This window comes from Branchiostoma lanceolatum, chromosome 6 (genome assembly GCF_035083965.1).
Source record: "Branchiostoma lanceolatum isolate klBraLanc5 chromosome 6, klBraLanc5.hap2, whole genome shotgun sequence".
NCBI lineage: Eukaryota > Metazoa > Chordata > Leptocardii > Amphioxiformes > Branchiostomatidae > Branchiostoma > Branchiostoma lanceolatum.
Genome location: NC_089727.1, coordinates 11,574,898 through 11,593,892, shown reverse-complemented (window position 1 = coordinate 11,593,892; position 18,995 = coordinate 11,574,898). Strand labels below are relative to the sequence as shown.

At 39.0% G+C, this 18,995-nt stretch overlaps 4 protein-coding genes across 6 annotated transcripts; 2 read left to right on the top strand and 2 right to left on the bottom strand.

Moving 5' to 3' along the window:
• The first annotated feature begins 46 nt into the window (after positions 1-46).
• LOC136436607 (large ribosomal subunit protein bL28m-like) lies at positions 47-4,008 on the top strand. Its single transcript, XM_066430723.1, has 9 exons — positions 47-235; positions 549-616; positions 1,180-1,301; positions 1,853-1,982; positions 2,159-2,300; positions 2,650-2,799; positions 2,996-3,122; positions 3,368-3,461; positions 3,805-4,008. The coding sequence occupies exons 1-9, from the start codon at positions 197-199 to the stop codon at positions 3,875-3,877; spliced, it is 945 nt and encodes a 314-aa protein (XP_066286820.1). The 5' UTR covers positions 47-196; the 3' UTR covers positions 3,878-4,008.
• Positions 4,009-4,011: 3 nt separating this feature from the next.
• Positions 4,012-11,132, bottom strand: LOC136436600 (protein phosphatase methylesterase 1-like). Of its 2 annotated transcripts, XM_066430700.1 has the most exons (17): positions 10,852-11,132; positions 10,323-10,422; positions 9,760-9,852; positions 9,312-9,369; positions 8,956-9,007; positions 8,337-8,405; positions 7,969-8,054; positions 7,681-7,771; positions 7,378-7,443; positions 6,986-7,151; positions 6,747-6,758; positions 6,590-6,650; positions 6,287-6,352; positions 6,082-6,126; positions 5,781-5,845; positions 5,593-5,660; positions 4,012-5,283 (listed from the first exon to the last, which is right to left on the bottom strand). In XM_066430700.1, the coding sequence occupies exons 1-17, from the start codon at positions 10,929-10,931 to the stop codon at positions 5,265-5,267; spliced, it is 1,197 nt and encodes a 398-aa protein (XP_066286797.1). In that variant the 5' UTR covers positions 10,932-11,132; the 3' UTR covers positions 4,012-5,264. The 2 variants fall into 2 exon arrangements, with proteins under 2 accessions (XP_066286797.1, XP_066286798.1); XM_066430701.1 differs by lacking the exon at positions 6,747-6,758 and having other exon boundaries at positions 10,852-11,081.
• Positions 11,133-11,179: 47 nt separating this feature from the next.
• On the top strand, positions 11,180-15,378 carry LOC136436592 (uncharacterized). 2 transcript variants are annotated; one of them, XM_066430679.1, is made up of 5 exons: positions 11,180-11,651; positions 11,788-11,970; positions 12,128-14,462; positions 14,659-14,747; positions 14,926-15,378. In XM_066430679.1, exons 1-5 carry the CDS (start codon positions 11,389-11,391, stop codon positions 14,993-14,995), a joined length of 2,940 nt encoding a protein of 979 aa, XP_066286776.1. In that variant the 5' UTR covers positions 11,180-11,388; the 3' UTR covers positions 14,996-15,378. The 2 variants fall into 2 exon arrangements, with proteins under 2 accessions (XP_066286776.1, XP_066286777.1); XM_066430680.1 differs by having other exon boundaries at positions 11,181-11,639.
• Positions 15,379-15,433: 55 nt separating this feature from the next.
• Positions 15,434-18,941, bottom strand: LOC136436610 (zinc finger matrin-type protein 2-like). The gene is made up of 6 exons (XM_066430727.1): positions 18,817-18,941; positions 18,312-18,405; positions 17,765-17,894; positions 17,513-17,586; positions 17,126-17,271; positions 15,434-16,904 (listed from the first exon to the last, which is right to left on the bottom strand). The coding sequence occupies exons 1-6, from the start codon at positions 18,919-18,921 to the stop codon at positions 16,764-16,766; spliced, it is 690 nt and encodes a 229-aa protein (XP_066286824.1). The 5' UTR covers positions 18,922-18,941; the 3' UTR covers positions 15,434-16,763.
• Between the last annotated feature and the right edge of the window lie 54 nt (positions 18,942-18,995).

The following is an 18,995-nucleotide window of genomic DNA, read 5'->3' as shown; positions in this document are numbered from 1 at the left end:
AATAAAATATTCTAGAGAAGTAGTCGCACAACATCACGCGAGAAAGTCCGAGAAGGGGTCACCAAAGGTCACCGTCGATCGGACTGGAAAGAAATGTGACCGTGGATTTTCTGTGAAGAGTTTCTGTCTTTTGTGCTCCCTGTATAGCCCGTAAAATACTTGTGCACTCGATATAGTAGTTGAAACTATTGTAAAGATGACGCGAGGAAGTAGAATATTTGTTTCGCCTCCCTCGGTAAGTATTTTCCCTTGTTTTATGTTGCCCCAAAAAATATTATTTATGCCCCCCCTCCCTCATAACAGTACTGCAGTAGCTAAGCACGTACTTTAGTAATATTTTTACTCAGATAAGGACATATGAACTATGTACATTGCTATGCTGCTTGGATGGAGGCTTCTGTTTCTAAGGTTGAAATGCTTGCTACATTGTGATTATGTTTTTTTCTCAATAAACTCAACTCAATGTTATGAATACTCTCATAATGACAACATTTGAAAATGCATAAATTTACTGTCATTACTCACTTAAATTTCCTTTGCTGATGCAGATGCTAGGGCTGAAGCCATATTTCCGTTACTGGAAGTGGTTCAACAGGGACGAAAGACTATCGTACAGGTGGGTCTTCTTCTAGGTTTGGCAGGATCATGAGTTGTTATTCACCAGATTATCAGAGGCTGCAAGCACAGTAAGGTATACTCTGATTATCAAATTTTATTCCTGTCAATAGTGCAAGCAAAGTCTATCGACAGGAACATTCTGTCAATAGTGAAAGAATCCTGGCAATAGTGCAAAAAGGCTTGTTGACAGGAATATCCTGTCAATAGTGGAACAAATTCTTATTGACAGGAACTAGTCTGTATAATGCAGACTCCTGCTGTCTGGGGCTTTTATGGCCCCTACCCTCTACGGGCTGACTGTTAACGGGCGGCCGCTATAAGCCGCGATTCAATCAGGCTAGACAGGAACATATTGTGGAAAAAATTCTTATTGTCAGTAACATCCTGTCAATAGCCTCAGCCAGCCGGGCCAGGCCAGGATGTTCCACTGTCTCTGTCAGTACCATAGTACTGGCTGTCTGGCTCTATCATTTATATGTTAAAGTTTGTAACAAATATGTAACAACTAACAAAACCTTTAAAAAGCAACTAATTGAATTAAAACCCAATTTGTTCCGACAGATACACCCCAGCTATGATCAGCAGACTACCTAAGCATTACCTGGACAGTTTGGACCCTAAGACACCATCACCTGTCCACTACAAGACAGAACAGGGGAAGTGGAAAATAAACCCCAAAACTGGTAAGTAGAATGTGTTTTGTTATTATAGGCAGTTACAGGAGTCTCCATTCAACATCATCATAACTTCTTACACAAAAGTATTAAGTTTCCATTAATGATGAAACTATGGTAGTAGACTGTGTACTTTCTTTTCAGTCTGTGGTTGTGCAATTTTCTGCAATGTATAGCTGCAATTATTAAGCCTGGTATTCAACCTATTATGGCCCCCGAGGCTCTTCTGTCCTCTCTGCAAGAGCTATTTGCGACAGGACAGAAGAGACTGGGAGCCATATTAGGTTGAATACCAGGCTAGCACTTGTTAGGGTAATTGTTAGCACTGTCTGCCTTTTTTTAATGTTATTGACGTATTGTTTGATGATATGAAGAAAATCTGCTACTTGTCTAGATCTCAGTGACAGCAATGCTACCAGGGTAGTGGTGTTAAATGAATTATCAAAGAGCTGTGCCATAATATGTAAGAATGAGAAGCAGCCGTATGAGAAGGAGCATCAATCGCACCAGGGAACTGTCAGTTGATATTATTTGAATCTGTATGTCTTCTGCACATTCAGGAGAGAGACAGAAGGTACAGAACATCCCTCTGCCCTTCTACCCTATCAGGGAGTATGACACAGGTTTATGGGGAGGGGAAGGCTTGATTGAAGGTTTTCGCAGAAAGGACAACAACAAGATGAAACCCAAGTAAGAACACATTCACAATTCATTTGTTACAGCTTCCCTACATTTTGCTCCCCCTGCCTCAAAAAGTGATTTTGATAACAAGTACATGTAGATATAGCTTATATTCCAAAGAAATTGCACATTTCCTATGTTTAACATGGCTTTCATTTTGCCTTTGTGTTCTTGTTGTTTGGCAGAGTGAAGCATATGTGGCGTCCACGGCTGATAGAACGCCAGTTGTACAGTGAAATTCTGGACAAGACGATAACTACAACTGTCACAGCAAGGACATTAAATCTCATTGATGATGCCTATGGCTTTGACCATTATATCCTTAAGGTATAATCCTTCATTATTAAGGTCACTACTTAATTAAAGAAGCTGTCGTGTAGAAAAAAAAGTTTAACTTTAACTCTGCACATTAAAAATGTGCAAGTGAACACATGTATTTGTCTCTAACAGTAACACATGAGCTGCTGGTAGATGATATTCAAGTTCTTGTTCAGAAATCTAAACTGATTTTAGCTGATCTGTACTTAACATAACATAGATTTATCAGTTTGAAGTGATTTAGCTCAGAAGAGATTTTAGCTCCAATTTCTCTACACGTTGAAGGAAGATTTTATGTTTTGATGTACTGAAACACAACTTGTATGAGGTTTGCCATTAACTTGGATTTGCATTCCAGACTCCCCAGGAAGACCTGAACTCCCAGCTGGGCATGGATCTGAAGAGAGCCATGTTGATCAAGCTGGTGAGGAAAGACACAGACCTCTACCCAAATGATCCAGAGAAAAGGGAGATGATATACAACAAGTACAAGGACTATGTTATACCTGTGAGTGTCTGATAGCTTCGATTTAAACCTTAAGTGTGACAAAGTATACAAAACCTATGTGCTTTCTTAGTTAAAAGAAATCAAACCTTGAACACTAAACACGTCAGACTCAAATGAGACATTATGAGCATGTGTAAAGCACTAGAAGTTACTTAAGTGTTCCACAGACATGTAAATGCTGTATCTGTCCTTGTAGGAGGAGGAGGCTGAGTGGGTGGGGCTCCGGTTAAAGATGGCCATATTCAAGATGCAGCATGAGGAATACAAGCCTCCTGTACCACTGATGGAAAAGTACAGGAGACAGCTTATAGCAGACCTCAAAGGTAACTGGTTATTATGTAGATGTATGCTCTTGTAATAGTCAACAGCTTTTAAAGTTTTTAGTGAAGCTTGTATTATCAGGATATTAGATACATGCTGATAGCTAAGATAGATGCTAATCATACACCCATCTGTATAAAGCTATGATTTTGTTGTTTCATTGAGATTGGGGCTAATGAAATAGCCATAAGACTGTACCATTGTGGTAATGTTAAGTGTTACCTGTATTCCACCTGTTTTGACTCAGACCGATCCAAAAGGGAAAAGCTGAGTCAGGAGCCAGCAGTGTTTATGCCTGGGGCAGGGGGCCCACAACAACTGGAAACCAAAGAGGAGGAAGGGTAAGAAGGCCTCCATCCATTTCACACCTAAGTGACTTTAGTCTACTGAAATAACTCTACAGTAAATGGTATTTACCAGCATCCCCTCTAGGGGTGTTCTTGGCTTAAGTATTGCAAAGGGTTGTTCTATTCAAAAGGTTGATGAGGTCCTAGATAAATGTCTTACATACATTTAAATATTCTCATACCCCAACTTCCCTCTTGAAACTTAAATCTTTTGAAACCAGCTCAGGTACCATTTGATAGAATGACCCTGCAGAAATAATTTGATATGCTTTCTAGTGTTGCAAGTTCACCTTACCTGTTTCCAATTATTTTTAACATTTGATCCATTTTATTTCAGATCTTGGTCTTCTTGGTTAAAACCTTCAAAGCCCAAGGAAGCAGAGTCACCACAAAAGACTGGAAATAGATAGATATTACGTGCAAGCTTGCAACATGTTTACAATTTGTTAAACTCCATAGACACAAGCGAAAACTTCAAGACTATAATTGTAAGTCTACAACTTTATAAAGCTAAAAACAATAAAAATCAAAACATCCAGCAGACTGTGATGTCTAGTGTTTTTATTTTTGTTCCCACTAGGAGGGGATATTGTTTGTTGAGACGCTATACCTCAATGATATAATCTTAAGTCACACAACACAATCTTTAAGGACTCTTCAGTCACAGAGACATCTCTAGTGGAACATTACTACCAGTATATAGCCCTTGTCTTTGAAGTCCTCTACTTTTGTACATTTGGAGTCTTGCTTATTCTTCTATATGTAATAGATTATCTTTTTACTCTCTACCATTGTATGGCTCTTGAATGGTAACACAATCATGCAAACAACATAAACAAGATGTGGCACAAAAATGGCTGAACAAGCAACGTAATGAAACTTTCCATACCTTAGAACTCAAGAATCTTGTTAAATCTGGGATGTACCAGGATTGTGCTAGGTGTGTGAAAATGCTGGCGCAACTTTTCCTTTCTTCTATTACCAGTATTCAGTGTTTCTCTGTCAAATGCCTTGTGCTGATGATTTTATCTAACCTTTGTACATTTTTAACTACAGCACAAGTACACCCACCACAATCTTTTTCAATCCGTACCTAAACATAGTGGTAAAACCTTCCATATACACATGTAGTACCATGTCTTTTTACAAGTAAGTACTCCCGGTACCATACATTTTGCTATTCTAAAGGGCAACACATCAGTTTGAGACATACACTCTTCCCTCATGGGTTACATGGACATCTAACAGTCAGATATCAATAGTGGTGCCTTTGTCTCTACATTGGTACTTGTATGAGAAGCAGTAGTGGTGGACGGTTTGGACTTAAAATAAAGAGCTGCCTCTTTCTTATACAACTCTAACATGAGTTGACAATATGAACACTAGTAGATCTATTAAGTAGGAAGTATTTTCTAACATTATCCTATTTTGACAGGTAAAACAGTTTTGCACTGTAAATGATTCATCCTAAATTTTGTTAACGTCTGCCAATTGGTGTGGGGAAAATTCATCAGACTGTATACAGACTATCACATAAAGGTTGCAAGCTTTGGGATCAGTCACATACATGTACCACCCAGTGCTCCAGCACATAGTTTGATATTAGATAGCCTTACAAAGTAGACAGTACCTATGAGAACTGGTGTAAAGACTACATGCTCTAGGCACTTGGTTAAGACTTCAAGGGATGACAAATTTAGCTGGTTCTACATGTAACTATAAGTATAATTCTATCTGCCATTTAAAACTATGGTTGATACAGGAGATCTTTGTTTGACCTTGTTTTGCCTTGAAATGTCAGCAGGAAGGAAATGGTCTGGAAAAAAACAAACTTTGGTTAAGAAGACAGTTGTTGATTTTTATCAAACTTTTTAAGAGTTCATAACTTTACCATACAGATTTATCATCAATCAACATATATAATATCCTAGATAAAATTTAGACAAAAGACAAAAATAAAGACTCCTTGCAATCCATTTTGTCTGAGTTGAAATAGTTATCTACTTTAATGGCTCTTTTGACAAATCTGAGGCCTGATAGCACAAAACTCAGAATATGTATAATGTGAAAGCTAGTGACGAGTTCAGATCAAAAGTTACTGTGACAAAGGAGGAGGTTTTCCTACCTTTTAAAATCTGCCGTTGCCTCAGCAAATCTGTGTCTGACCATGAAGGTAGCCAGAGCTTCTGCTACCTGCAAAAAAAAAACATGTTCAGGCATATACATGTTAGCAAAGACAATGCAAAAAGAAGATATGAGGGAATATTAAATTGTGGCATTCATAACACACACAAGAAAGACTACAGTTTTTACCTTGTCAGGGGCATCTTCATGAACTGCATGTCCACACTGGGGTAACACCTGCATCTGGAACTTTCCTAACCAACAGAAGTTAACAGTTCTTACAACTTGCAACTACAAACCTATTCAAGCCTAATGTGAGACAAATAATGTATCTTATGATGCAAAATTGAAACTTACAAGGGTATATGTACATACTTTTATTACATACTTTAATGAATGCACAACTATTGGAACATTTGGAAAGTCAGCTACAAAATATCAATTTGTAGTGTTGATAAACATATACTGGTAAACACACATTGGTACACACCTTGCATCTGACCAATGGTGAGATCTCTATCCAGACGATCAACTCCTGTAGTATAAAATTGACAACCACATTAACGTGTGAAGTAAGATATCAATCAAAGCCACATGGTCATCAAAAAACAACTGACAAATTGCAATGCTCCCAATTATCTTCTATGGTTTTTCTGATAACAAAATGTTTCATTGATCTCAGAATTTGTTCTTACCTGCAAGTAGCAGCATCTTGGGGACATTACAGGACAGAAAGAGTTGGGACATCCCTGCAAACCAACCTGAGAAACAACAGCAAGAAATCTAAGGCTAGGCATGTTTTACACCTTGGTTATAAGTCACAAATGGATATAATCTCATCACTCGTACATCACTAAATCCTCCCACGCATGGGCTCATCCACGGATCTAGTTTTGTATTGGCTAGAACAAACAACATTGGTAGGTAAGGGTTGAGGTTTCAGAGAGCTACTTTTATCATCTACAAAAACCTTAATTAAGTGCAAGGAACATACAAACCTTCCCAGTATTTTTCAGTACTGGACAAGTCTATCCTCCATGTGTAGGACCCCGGAGGAGCCTGTATGGAGTAAAGAATAGTTTACAAATCCCATTAATTCATTGTCAACAACAATCATTCCATCTGTAAGATGTCAGGACAAAATGAACAACTTACAAAGACAGCCAGCTGCCAGGTAGTGTGAAGCACCATTGTGAAGAGACAGAAACACATAACAGGGAAGGAAAGAACACAAACAAATTGAAGAAGGATGACATTTATGTACATAGTTTTATGAAAAAGTTAAACCTATGACAGTAAGGAGCCAAAATAATAGAAAATAGAAAAGATAGCAAGGGAAACATTGTGCATTTGCTGGCAAATGCTGGCCCAAATCTGGCAGGTCTAATTGATACCTCTGTCATGGAGGGAGGGGGAGAAGCAGGAGGAGGCATGTCCTGGGACGGGGAGGTGGGCTCCTCCTCTTCTACTATAGCATCAGAACTGAGATTCACTCCAACATTGGGCTCATTGGCAATCTCACGCTCCAACAGGGATGTGCCGGTTTCCTGCGTGTCTGTCCTGGAAATACAGGAAGATTTTAGACCTTTATTATTTCTTAATCATTACAGTCATTGTAATCATACAGGTAGTACACTGTATACAGTTTGCATGTTTTAGTTATGATTCACTACATGTACTTTTTTCTGTTATATTTACTTAGTCGATACAATGGTAATTCCAAAACTTATTACTAGTACATGTAGTTTGACCTAAATTCTGAAAAAGGAAAAGAAAAAACACTCACTTTTTCACCTGTCCAACCATGGAGACCTTAGCTGACTCCAGGTTTCTCACCTGACCACTTCTCACGCTAACATGAGATAGAAATGAATGGTTTGAATATAAAACATATTAAGGCAAAACAACACTGGGAGTCCAAAACTCTCCCCATATGTCATATCATTTACTCCTACAGTCATCTTTGCAAGAGTGATAGACCTAGTAAGACAATTCTAGAGAGCCTACAAATGAAATAGGTCCTGTTTCGGAGAAACAAAAAGTAAAAGTGTACGCATTTTAAGTGCCAGGCTGTTTCTGACGCACTCACCACCACTCAATAGCAGCCTCCAGAGTGGGGAAAGATTTGGGACGTCCTCTCAGGAAACTCTGCATACTGTGGAGGGCATCTAGTGCTGTGCCTAGACAGGTAAAAAATTATGAAAGATTTAAAAAACGGTATATTCCATATATATAATATGACATACCAAAGTTGGAATAATACTTTGATACACCGATATGTCCAGTTTTAGCCCCTACCTATAAACTGCACATTACAATTAACATTGCTAGTCTACAGTCATCACTTCCCAAAACACAACATGCTACCAACACCCACCTTCTACAACATCAATGACAACCATGCCTACAAGGGACTGAACCTTCTCTTGTACAGCTGCATGGATGGCTATTGCACCACCCATACTGAAAAATAGGAGATCATGTTGTTGTGAAAAGAAACAAATTGTGAGCATGTTTGGCATGTAGACCTCAGATAACTGGCATACCTACACATCAGTTGGTTTTGTCTGGGCTGTCTCAAATTACTGTTTTCCACTTACTTTGCCAACAAGATGATATTATAGTTCAAACATCATTTGCCTGTTGCATAGCACTTCACTGTTCACAGAAGTTGATATACCATAATGGTGGTCTCAATTGGGTATAAACGGCTACATGTATGTACAGTGTCAGACTCTGGCTTACCTATGTCCAACAAGAATGATGGGGGGTGGTTCATCACCATACAGAGCAGATACCAAGTTTCCAACATCCCTGTCAAAATAAAACAATTGTCAAAAACAAACAGGTACATTCAATATATGAATCAAGTAAAAGCTACAGCTACAAATGTCTTGAAACTATCCATGCACTAGATAACAGTAGCAGCTAATAATCCTTATGACCTGATGATGAATGTTGCTACATGACTAATGTGGTATGGAAAATCAGAAAGATGAATAACTGATTGGGTTGTGCATTTGGCAGTATTAGGTGCACTATAGCTTTCATTCTGGAGACATCACCGTATTGGTGGTAGTCAGACTGGGAAATACAATGCAAATGAAATAAAACAAAATATCCATAAAATATACCAGTAAACCTGCCAAACTGTCAGACAGGATCTCTCCTGTTGGGGGCTGAAATGTGACAGAATTGTGCCACTAAGGAATAATAAATCAAATTAAGTTGATAAGGCTTTAGAAACTGAAGTGAATCTACTGCCACTGGGTATAATGTAATAGTGAGACGTCTCCCATCACAGGCTGATTGGATTACACAGTATGGAAAGACGGCTCCCGCACAAATCAATACATGAACTCACTCTGCAAGCTGGTCTGCTGACAAATCGTCTTCTTCTTTTGCCTGAGAATCACCTATAAGGAGAGCAATATTATCTCATAGAACATATCTAAGTAAATGTACATCAAGACAAACTGGCTGAGATGTTAGCATATTCGGAAAAACTAATGTTGTTTAGACTTTCCCTTTAGATGTATACACTCTAGAAGAAATTTAACATAAATGGCATAAGAAAGAAGTGTACTAGTACAGCTGTAGCTGTTTTCTTGTTTATTTGAAACAATTCATGTGAGGAACCAAGCTTTTGAGTAAAAGTTGTTCCCATGGTTGCGACTGTCCTACACTTTTTAGAAGTTTGAATAACGGGATACAGCTTACCATGTCCCCTTAGGTCCACAGCCAGGGTTCTGCAGTTCACAAGTGAGGTTACTATTGTCTGAAATATTTGCAAGGATATATGAAAAATGTAGAACGTACATTAACTGCTTTGAGGAAATATTCAATATTTAGTGTTCAATGAGCCTACCACTATTCTCAACAAATCAGAAACTTGTGACAGCTACAAGCTGTCTCAGACTGACAAATAATGGAAAAAGTGGGATTAACCACAACCACCATTCTACTGTACCAGCAGATGTATTGTCATAATTCCAGCATAATCTTTCATGTAACATAATGTGCCATTTCAATGGAGAACTTGTAAGCTACCCAGTATTCTATAATATCCTGTCAATGAAACAAATAGAACTGCTTCTAACTCTGTAACAGCCCCTCTGTTATTTCTTGTGAACAATTGATCCATGTATCAAATAGAATTTATCCTCACCGACAGACAGGCCCAGGACAGTGCACAGTGACCACCTCCGTGCAGGAGTAGCAGTACTGGTCCTTCTGATCCAGATCGGTAAATACGGAATACGTGTGACGTGTCAAGGACATAAGAAATACAGTGGTTTTATTTACACAGTTTTTGTGATGACCTCTCCACTGACAAATTTAGGACACTGCAATATGTCTCCCTTGTATTACTACTGTACTACTACTAATTGTTGCAACCACAAATTCAAAACACAGCGTAAACCTGGTTTCCCCCTACTGCAAAATGAAGCCACTGCAAAAGTAAACGAATTTACAGTACTACAGAATGGACCTGCATGAATTGGAGGAAGGGGTGTGAAGATGTTGACTAATTTTGTTACTATGTATAGAAATGACTGGGATAGTGGTGCCCGACGCGACGATCCCAGTCCTATGTAAATGTTGTCTTAGTACCTTCTCAAGCTTATAAGTTAAAGTTTGAATTTGTGTGAGCGCATAGTGCCATGGTAACATGATGATTTCTGTATATTGGAGTGGTTTAGTACAGATAATAATATTGCAGAAGGATATATCTTCCCCCACAGTGACCTGGTCTGTTGTTTCAAAGTACTTGTCCCAAGACACCGGTGTGTAGTCTCTCCTACGGGACATCCCCATATGTTTGCCTCCTCTGTGGTAGTTAAAAAAAAAAAGGAACAAATTTATCATGACACATTATCATTGATTATCGGGTTGATGAAATATTTATCATGATTGTGAAACATAAAACACAACATGTAAACATGTGATAACGTCCTGTCTGGCACCGACATACATGTGGTCTACTGCACATTAACTACTACATTTATAGATATCAACAACAGCATTTCTTACTAGTCGAAATATCTAACTGATGTAGTACTAGCAAGTAGGGCAGGGTACCACATAACCCATCGTCCGGTGTGGGCCAAGCAGACGGTAGGAGGCATCCCAAAGAATAATTTTCAAAAACCCACCACGTCTTGTTGAATTTCTTGCCTACAAAATACGTTTGGGCTATACGATTTACACAGGCTATACATTTGACTCTAGCAAATTAGATACGATATAGATCATTTACCTGGTCATCCCCGGGCCCATGCCAGCCGGCGGTCTAGGTGGAAGTCCTCTCGCCATCACTTTTTTCTGAAGGGACGACATTTTGTTTTGGCCATACCATTTACGCTAAGGGGCGCACATGATAATGTGGAAAGGAAAATGGTACTGGTTCGCCGACAAATCCATTTTAAGTTACCCCCAGTAAAATATAACAGGTATATAGATATATTTCTATCTTATTACAGGTTTCAATACTATCAATCCACTTTAACACTGTAGGTACAAAATGTTCTGTGCGCTATCCCTCGGAAAATGTTAAGATCCACTCCCACAATCCCTTGTAAAAAGAATGGAAGTGGCGCCATATTTGAAATTGCCCGATGTGTGGAAAGGAGGTTTGGAGTTCACTGGCGGCACGTCAACATTGACTTTGTTTACTTTCGCCTGTTTTCTGGTTATAAAGGAAGACCGTGTCGTGATACTATTAAAAAAGGAACTCGACGTCAGACGTTTTCATGAAATTTGATAGAGACACCAGTTGGCAGCCGGTTTCAACACGATGTCCAGTGCAGGATTCCAAAGGAACAACGGGCGAAGAAACTTTCAGGTTTTCTACACCAACAAACGCCCAGAAATAGCAAGGAAGTATCCATTTCTTGGAGCAAAACAGATCCAGAGGAAAGTGGAAGAACTGTGGCGGAGTCTTGACCCAGGAGAAAAGGAGGAATTCCGTGTTGTTTCCCCGGCTGTTGCGAACAACTTCAGAAGAAAGGCATGGCAAGAGGAAGGCGAAAAGTCACTCACGTCGAGGTTGAACCTTAAGTACCGTATAATTTTACCTTCCCTGTTTCTTTTATGATGTCAAGTTGCTTGCAGTTTACTGTATGAATAAACTTATTCAAGCGCTTGTATTTATTTGTCTATTGGTTTGGCTGTTCAGTATTCTATTCATTTCCAGAGCTGGTGAGTTAGAAGAACCGTCCAACAGCGGTTACTGTGAAACCATCTCAGTGTCAGATTATGAGGGAGACCAGCAGCAGGAAGTGGATGTACATCACAGTACCAGTACTACAAACAATGAATTCGAACTGACGTTTGTCTGCAAAACTGACAAGAAGTCCACAGAAAATACATTGGAAAGGTATCTCCTGTCATCCAACAACATAGATGTAGTTGACAAAAATTATCTTTCTTTTCTATTCTAAACTGTAAGACAGCTAACTTTCAAGTTTAAAAAGACATAGATACAGTCTGCTAAAAATATTACTAATAAACCATTGGCCCTGCTTGACTTCCAGGACTACAACATGGGAAAAGAAACCCTACAGGCATGCCGGTCTAGATCTGTGCTCAGAAGCAGAGTCTGATCACCACTACTACCTTCCAAGAACAGCTAGAAACAGAACCAAGTCCTCCTCCAGATCCAAAGGTGTACTGACGCTCCACATGGCCAAAATGCAGATGGTTGCAACAACTTCAGCAGGCATTGGGAAGGGAGAGATCACAAGGACCAGCAACTCAGAATCAGAAGGCATCTCGTGTTCTGAGGATTGGTTTGATCAAGATATTGTCACAGAACAGCTACCAGAAAACAAGCGTAGCTACATTGGTGATGATACCACGTCTGTTGGACAAGCACCCCCAATGGATGAAATTGTGGAATCTACAGATTTTGTCAATACAGACAAAGATGTAACAGAAGCAGGAGATGCAAAAGATGAAGACAACAATGTGGAGAGAAATGAAGATGGAGGAGAACATATCCTTAGCCTGGAGTCAAAGAAAGCAATCACACAATACCTCAATGGTAGCGGATTGAATGGTACTACATTCAACACAAGCACCTCTGAAGATGAAAAAGAGGAGTGTGAAACTAAGATTTTGATAGAGTCAGCTATAAACAGTTTGGAGACAAATCTTTCAGGTGACAATGAAAACATTGGACCATCTGAAACAGGACAGTGCAAATGTACATCTGATTATGCAGAGTCTGTTCATGATAGAGCTAGCCTTATTCTGTCAGAGATTATCAATGAAGCTGCTCAGAATGCAGATACCCACACAGCCACCTATGGTAAAGCAGTCAAACATGGGCATCAGAGTGAAAAGGAGAATATCAGAGGCCATGAATATGACCCAGGTGACAACAGAAGCAAAACTGCACAAGTTGTGGATGGCATCTTCCCAATAACATCAGATGAGACCAGAGACAGTGGATCAGAATTGTGGGATAGTATGTTTTGGAAAGGAACACCATTGAAGTCAAAGAGGAGATACACAAGGAAAAGGTCATCTTTTTCAGAAAGTGGAGATGTATCTGAGGTGGAGACAGCTGTGGAAATGTGGTTGACAGGTCATTCTGACGGACAACAGAAGGCATACAGAGACATCACAGGCATGCAGGACACATCTGAAATAGTGAACACTCCCTCCGGCGATGTAAATACTAACAGGCCTGAGCAAAATGCCACACAGGACACTACTCAAAGTACCAAACAAAGAGAATGTTGCAACACTGTAAATGAAGAAAACAAGTCAGAATTGAGAACAAGGGAGAATATGGCAGCAAAGATTGATACATGCAAGTTAACCCCTTCCTTTTCCTTGGATGGAGAAGAATCAAAAGTTAATGTTGAAGAAGATAATCAATGTATCATAGATGAAGCGTTGCCAGGAACAATTAATGCACATCATATCTTCCAGTCCACTCCTAGCCATTGGGAACAGCCAGCAACTTCAAATGTACATGAATCTCACCAGATTACACAGGGAGGTAAACACAGCATGGCACAGCAGACTGGAAATACCCATCTAGATTCATCACATATGAAATCTGCCTCCTTGAATATCCCAATTAAACTTGAGCAGCATGTAGACAAACAAACGACAAGAAAGAGTAGCGGTGATGAAACAGATTCCACCAAGACTCGTGCCATGAGAAGGGGAACACCAAGACCTGCCGAGAACACCATGGTGAGGCTGCTGACAAGAGACTACAACATGACCACCAGGGCTCAGTCAAGAGTAGAGAAGAGAAACACAAGGAACAGTGCGTTGGACTACAGAAGGTTAAGTGGAATAAAGAACAAACAGCAAAAGACTCGAAGCAAAAGAAACTGGCAAAGAAACAACAGCAAAGACTCCATTCTCTCTTGTGATTCAGGGCAAAGAATGAGAACTCCCCGACAGAGGGGTAAGAAAAGGAAGAGGCATCTATCAACGTCATCTGTTGGGAGTGATTTCTCCACAACCAGCTCTGTACCTGAGCTACAAGAGAATTACCAATGGGAAGATATGCCTACTGAAGAAAGTGAGATGAGAAATGATAAGACTAAAGAGACAAGAGTAAAGGATGGCATGGACTCAGAGGACTTTTGCATTCAGCAAGATAAAATCATCAGTGCAAATGTTTCCCCAGTAGCAGTTTGCCACCTTTCTGTGCCACCAGTTGAGAAGTTTGATGAGCAGATAGATGAGAAGGGAGAAGAAACAAGGATACCAGATGTAGAGTCAAAGGAGACTGTTGATCCAGACAAGCAACTTGAAAGACAAGAGGATGACCCCTGGGACATGCACACTGAAGAAACAGAGCAAGGTGGTCACTTGAAACAAGAGAATCATGGTGATCATGAGGTATGTGCAAGCTTAAAGACAACAGTCACTGGATAAAGTAAAAAAAAAAAAATTCTGATGGATGCTTTTACAGCTCCGAAAGGCATTAGTTTTCAATCTAATATATTTGGAAAGTGGTTTTTACTATTAAAGCATTGTAAATATACATGTATTTCAAAACCACTGCTAACCACTGTCTGGCGTCATTGTTTTACAGACCGTTCCAAGCTCATCAGGGGGATTTCTGTGTGAGTTGTTCTCTGATCATAAGCCCAACACAGGAGCCTGGCTACCCGGATTCAACAGGTGAGGATAAGATTGTTGTTGTCTTGGACAGGCTTGTGAATCATTATTCTCCATCTTCAAGAATATTTGTACATGTACTCATGAGGTATCAAAATCGTTTCATTAATTGTCAGATTAAGAAGTCATGTACAATTTAATTCTACTCTGCCAACATCACACTAACAACCTTCTCTTGTAGGTCTGTTCCTGACTGTCCTGAATCAGATGCCAACTTCATAGACATTGAAGATGATGGGATCTTCCTGTAGTGTAACAGACACTTTTCCTTATCAGATATTTGTCATTTTTCTTAAATTTCTACTCCATTACTCTATAGACATGTTTGCAACAAAAGACTGTTGCTTCAACTCCTCAAATATTCAGTTGTTTACTTCTCAACGCTAATCAAAAAAATTGATGTGCTACTTTGTTATGCCTTTAATAGAACTTCATGAAAACAGACTTTAAGAACAAATCAGTAGAAAGACACAGACCTTTAGCAGTCTTTCTCAGGGACTCTTGAATTAGTTTGTAAATCTTCAGATGAAATGTTCCTAAACATGCACTGTGCATGGTGGACTAAAGTTGACCGTTTTATTTGTAATTCATTGTTCTAGAGTCTAGTTATTACAATAAAGTTTGACAGCATGAAGGTGTTGAGCTACTTTTGTTTGCAAATACAAAATAAAAACATGCACAAAAACAGGTATGGATCAATGTACATTTAATTGTCTACACATACAACTGTGCTCAAAAGGATGGTCCAAAGTTTGCCTAATTCCAAACAGTTTTGACACTGTATGGTGCTGAGGTACATGTATTGTAATATAATAAATGTTATGTCTGAGAACAGGAGATCTTTTCATAAACTGCGCTTCATGTAACAATGTTAGTATTTACCCAAGGGCATAAGAGACTGCAGACTTAAAGGCCTGTCTAGCATGGTCCCCACTTATAAAGGTATCTCCTGAATGCAACTTCTCATACATTTTCTACTCCTTTCAGTACATGCATGTACATAATACATTCACATTAATTGCAGCTCCAGCAACCATATGTCACAAACCAGCATAACATGTTCTGCAGAGCGTATGTACCAATAATACCCCCTTTCTACTGAGGTTGTAAATGATGAGCAACCAAAAAACTCATGTAGTTATAAGACAAATTCCACTGATAGAAGTGTATTTTATAAGTTTTATGTGTTGGGTTCACCATTGTCTTTAAAATCATACTTTAAAGTCATGGATCATATTCCAATTATATAAAGTCATCAGTCATACAAATCAAGCTTTGATGGCTAAACAGTGGAAAGGGGGCCTCAAGAACTAAATTATCTTCCAGGTGAAATACTTACTGTGCTGCTAGTGGAAGAGGCTGCTAATATAAACCCGTCCTTTTAACTTCTTGGATGATAACAGCCTGGTTAATAATACCAATATGGATGACAACAACAGCAAAAACAAAATAAATTGTTGTCTGTGACTCTTCAAATCCACTTACTTTGATCCCAAAACCTAGCTTACAAATCACAACTTCACACATGCTCCCTGGTACATGACCCATATACAAAACATTGTATCCATCATCATCTATGTCAAATTTTCTACTAACTGCATGACAATTGTGTTCCTTTTGACCAGACAAGCACTCTTAAAAACTGTCATAGTGAAGTCCTGGTGGAGGCTAGTGAATGGTCAGATAAGGACCACCAGTTTTACCCGAAAAGAAGCACCCTAAACTTTGTAGAGGAATGACTTCTAATTTAGTAGGTATCATTGAAATATAGCTGAATGGCCAGTCGGTAACCATTGTAAATAGATGATAATGGTCATCAAATAAAATACAGCTGAGCACCATCACTAAATTGAAAACCATTGCAACTCAAAAGTTTTAAAAATACACAAAGCCAGAAAAAGGCAAGAGGAAAAAACTAATCATTGCTACTTGACAACTTGACACAAATCTCTGGCTTTGAATACCCAAACATCAACCAATCTAACCTACACATATGTACACAAAGACACTAGCGTTGAGTTACTTTTTTGATCCCCCAAATCCACTGAACCCCATCATAGCAGCCATCTCTGGGTCTATATCTTCATTAAGGCCTGCATCGTCTGCCTTCCTCTTCTTTTCCTTCTTCTTCTCCTTCCTGTATTCTTTCATCTTTGCTTCCTGCAAAACATCAAAAGAATCTACACTGAATACATTGCTACAGGTGCAATGCAAACTTCAAACCTTGCAATACTGACAACTGTCATTGTCATCATCATCAGTCAACATGCTTAGGTGTACAGTAAGTTTAACAGACAAAGACTGACTACTATGTACTATCTTTAACTTTGCAAATCTTACACCGTATGCCCACACTGAACCCAACATATAACAAGACACACCTCTTCCTTAAGCTCTGCCATCCTCTGTTCAAAGTCATATTCTTTCTTTTTCTCTTCCCTCTTCTTTTTGTTGAGTTCAAACCGCTTCTTGACTTGGTCCAGGGTAGAGCGCTCAATTCGCATGGACATGCCAAGATTACGTTGATCTGAGAAAATATGAATGTGAATCTGTTGAGGCAACTAAGTCATAATGATCCTAGTGTAAGGTTTTTTGGTAGTTATTATAAATCTTAATATATGGACACAAAGTATGGATACAGTAGTGCTAGAAGTCAGCTTACAATAATGCAAGAGTCAAAAACTAAAATCAAGAACAACAAAGTTGGAACAGGTGACAATAGGACTAGTAGAAGATTGGGTAAAATAGAAACTGCTGGTTTGACTTACGTTTTTTGCCATTGATGTGGTCCAGGAAGTTGATGGAATCCTTCACTACGCAGTCACACACATTGCAATAGTACCTGAACAGATATCAAAACAACATGTCATGATCTTTCACCATTCCTTGACTGAAAAGCAAGACTAATTCCAATCATTGAAATATTCTTTACAACTGTACAAAGCAATAGCACTATAAGCAGTTGCATAAGGCTATGAAACACTGCCTGTGACTAAATAAATCCATCTTCCAGTACTCACCCTCCTTGGTCAGAAAGTGGAGCTGACTTAGATATGACTTTTGTCTTCCCAAGTTGAGACTCCAGGTCCACCTTGTAATCTCTCCTTCTCAAGAAATCCCGCTTGACAGGAGGCTGGGCGTGTTGGCTATCTACAAATACACATTTTGTAATTCAGTATTCAATCATTCATATATAGTATTAGACACAAATAATGACAAATCAGTACATGTATTTCACTACATCCAGATTCTTCTCATAATTGATCTATCTTTGTTTGTTACAGATGGATATTAGAAGAACAGTTACATTACAAATCTTATTCTAACAATTTTTTTCTTTTTGAAAATGTTAATATCCTTTGATACCTCCAAGTCCAATTTGAATTCTGGATTCAAAATTCTGGATCAAAGTTTGGAGCTCCTTATTGTCAAAGTGAAGATGAAATCTTGGTTATGTATAGACAAAGTATGTGCCTCCAGAAATAACAGTAACGCCAAAAATGTTTTTCCATCTACAGGTACATGAGCTGGCCTCTCCCGCCTGATCGATCAGCCTACAGTTCTTACCTTCAGCCTTTTTCCTCTCCTCCTCCAGCCTCTTCTTGGCCATCTCCTCATACTCGTCCACATCCCACTTCCTGCGGTGGTCCTCAGGGGTTTCCTGCAAGTAAAGAACAGAAGAAACCTAAGTCACTCTCATCCTTTACTTTGATGTTTACTTCCCAACACTATCACTATATCAAAGCATTGATACGTACTTCAGTTATGATAGATATTGTAACCATGTAACATGTAAGTCTATGTATGTCGATGAAGATAGGGATGCATAACTCTAGACGCCACAGACTAGATACAAAACTCAGAGTTCAGGAGATCCACATGCTCGTTTGTTGATCCATCATGACATGCTCAAATAAAGACCACATTTCTACATATTCCTGACAACGTGCGCATGCTATTTACCCTAGGTGTGTTCTAGACACCTTTTACCTGAAGTGTATTGTTACAAATTATACTTACTTCTCGTGTAACGTTCAGAAAATGACATAAAAAGACACAGACTGGCACTCACCTTACTTGTCGACGCCATTTTGGATACTGCAAGTGACGCACACTGGGATATACCACTTACTTCTAGGGGAGAATAATTTGGAATTTTGTCTTCAACTTTTTGCATAGTGACTAACACCCTTACATAAGTATACGCATAATCGCTTTTTATTATACAAAATTATGGTGAGACTTACCTTT

Coding starts and splice junctions, on each gene's coding strand:
- LOC136436607 (XM_066430723.1), top strand. CDS start 197: ATGACGCGAGGAAGTAGAATATTTGTTTCGCCTCCCTCG. Junction 1,302..1,852: donor GAAAATAAACCCCAAAACTG/GTAAGTAGAATG, acceptor CTGCACATTCAG/GAGAGAGACAGAAGGTACAG. Junction 2,301..2,649: donor TTGACCATTATATCCTTAAG/GTATAATCCTTC, acceptor TTTGCATTCCAG/ACTCCCCAGGAAGACCTGAA.
- LOC136436600 (XM_066430700.1), bottom strand. CDS start 10,931: ATGTCGTCCCTTCAGAAAAAAGTGATGGCGAGAGGACTTCCACCTAGA. Junction 6,127..6,286: donor CAAGATGCTGCTACTTGCAG/GTAAGAACAAAT, acceptor TTTATACTACAG/GAGTTGATCGTCTGGATAGA. Junction 5,661..5,780: donor ATGAAGATGCCCCTGACAAG/GTAAAAACTGTA, acceptor TTTTTTTTGCAG/GTAGCAGAAGCTCTGGCTAC.
- LOC136436592 (XM_066430679.1), top strand. CDS start 11,389: ATGTCCAGTGCAGGATTCCAAAGGAACAACGGGCGAAGAAACTTTCAG. Junction 11,652..11,787: donor ACGTCGAGGTTGAACCTTAA/GTACCGTATAAT, acceptor ATTCATTTCCAG/AGCTGGTGAGTTAGAAGAAC. Junction 11,971..12,127: donor ACAGAAAATACATTGGAAAG/GTATCTCCTGTC, acceptor CTTGACTTCCAG/GACTACAACATGGGAAAAGA.
- LOC136436610 (XM_066430727.1), bottom strand. CDS start 18,921: ATGCAAAAAGTTGAAGACAAAATTCCAAATTATTCTCCCCTAGAAGTA. Junction 17,895..18,311: donor GGAGAGGAAAAAGGCTGAAG/GTAAGAACTGTA, acceptor GTGTATTTGTAG/ATAGCCAACACGCCCAGCCT. Junction 17,587..17,764: donor CCACTTTCTGACCAAGGAGG/GTGAGTACTGGA, acceptor ATATCTGTTCAG/GTACTATTGCAATGTGTGTG.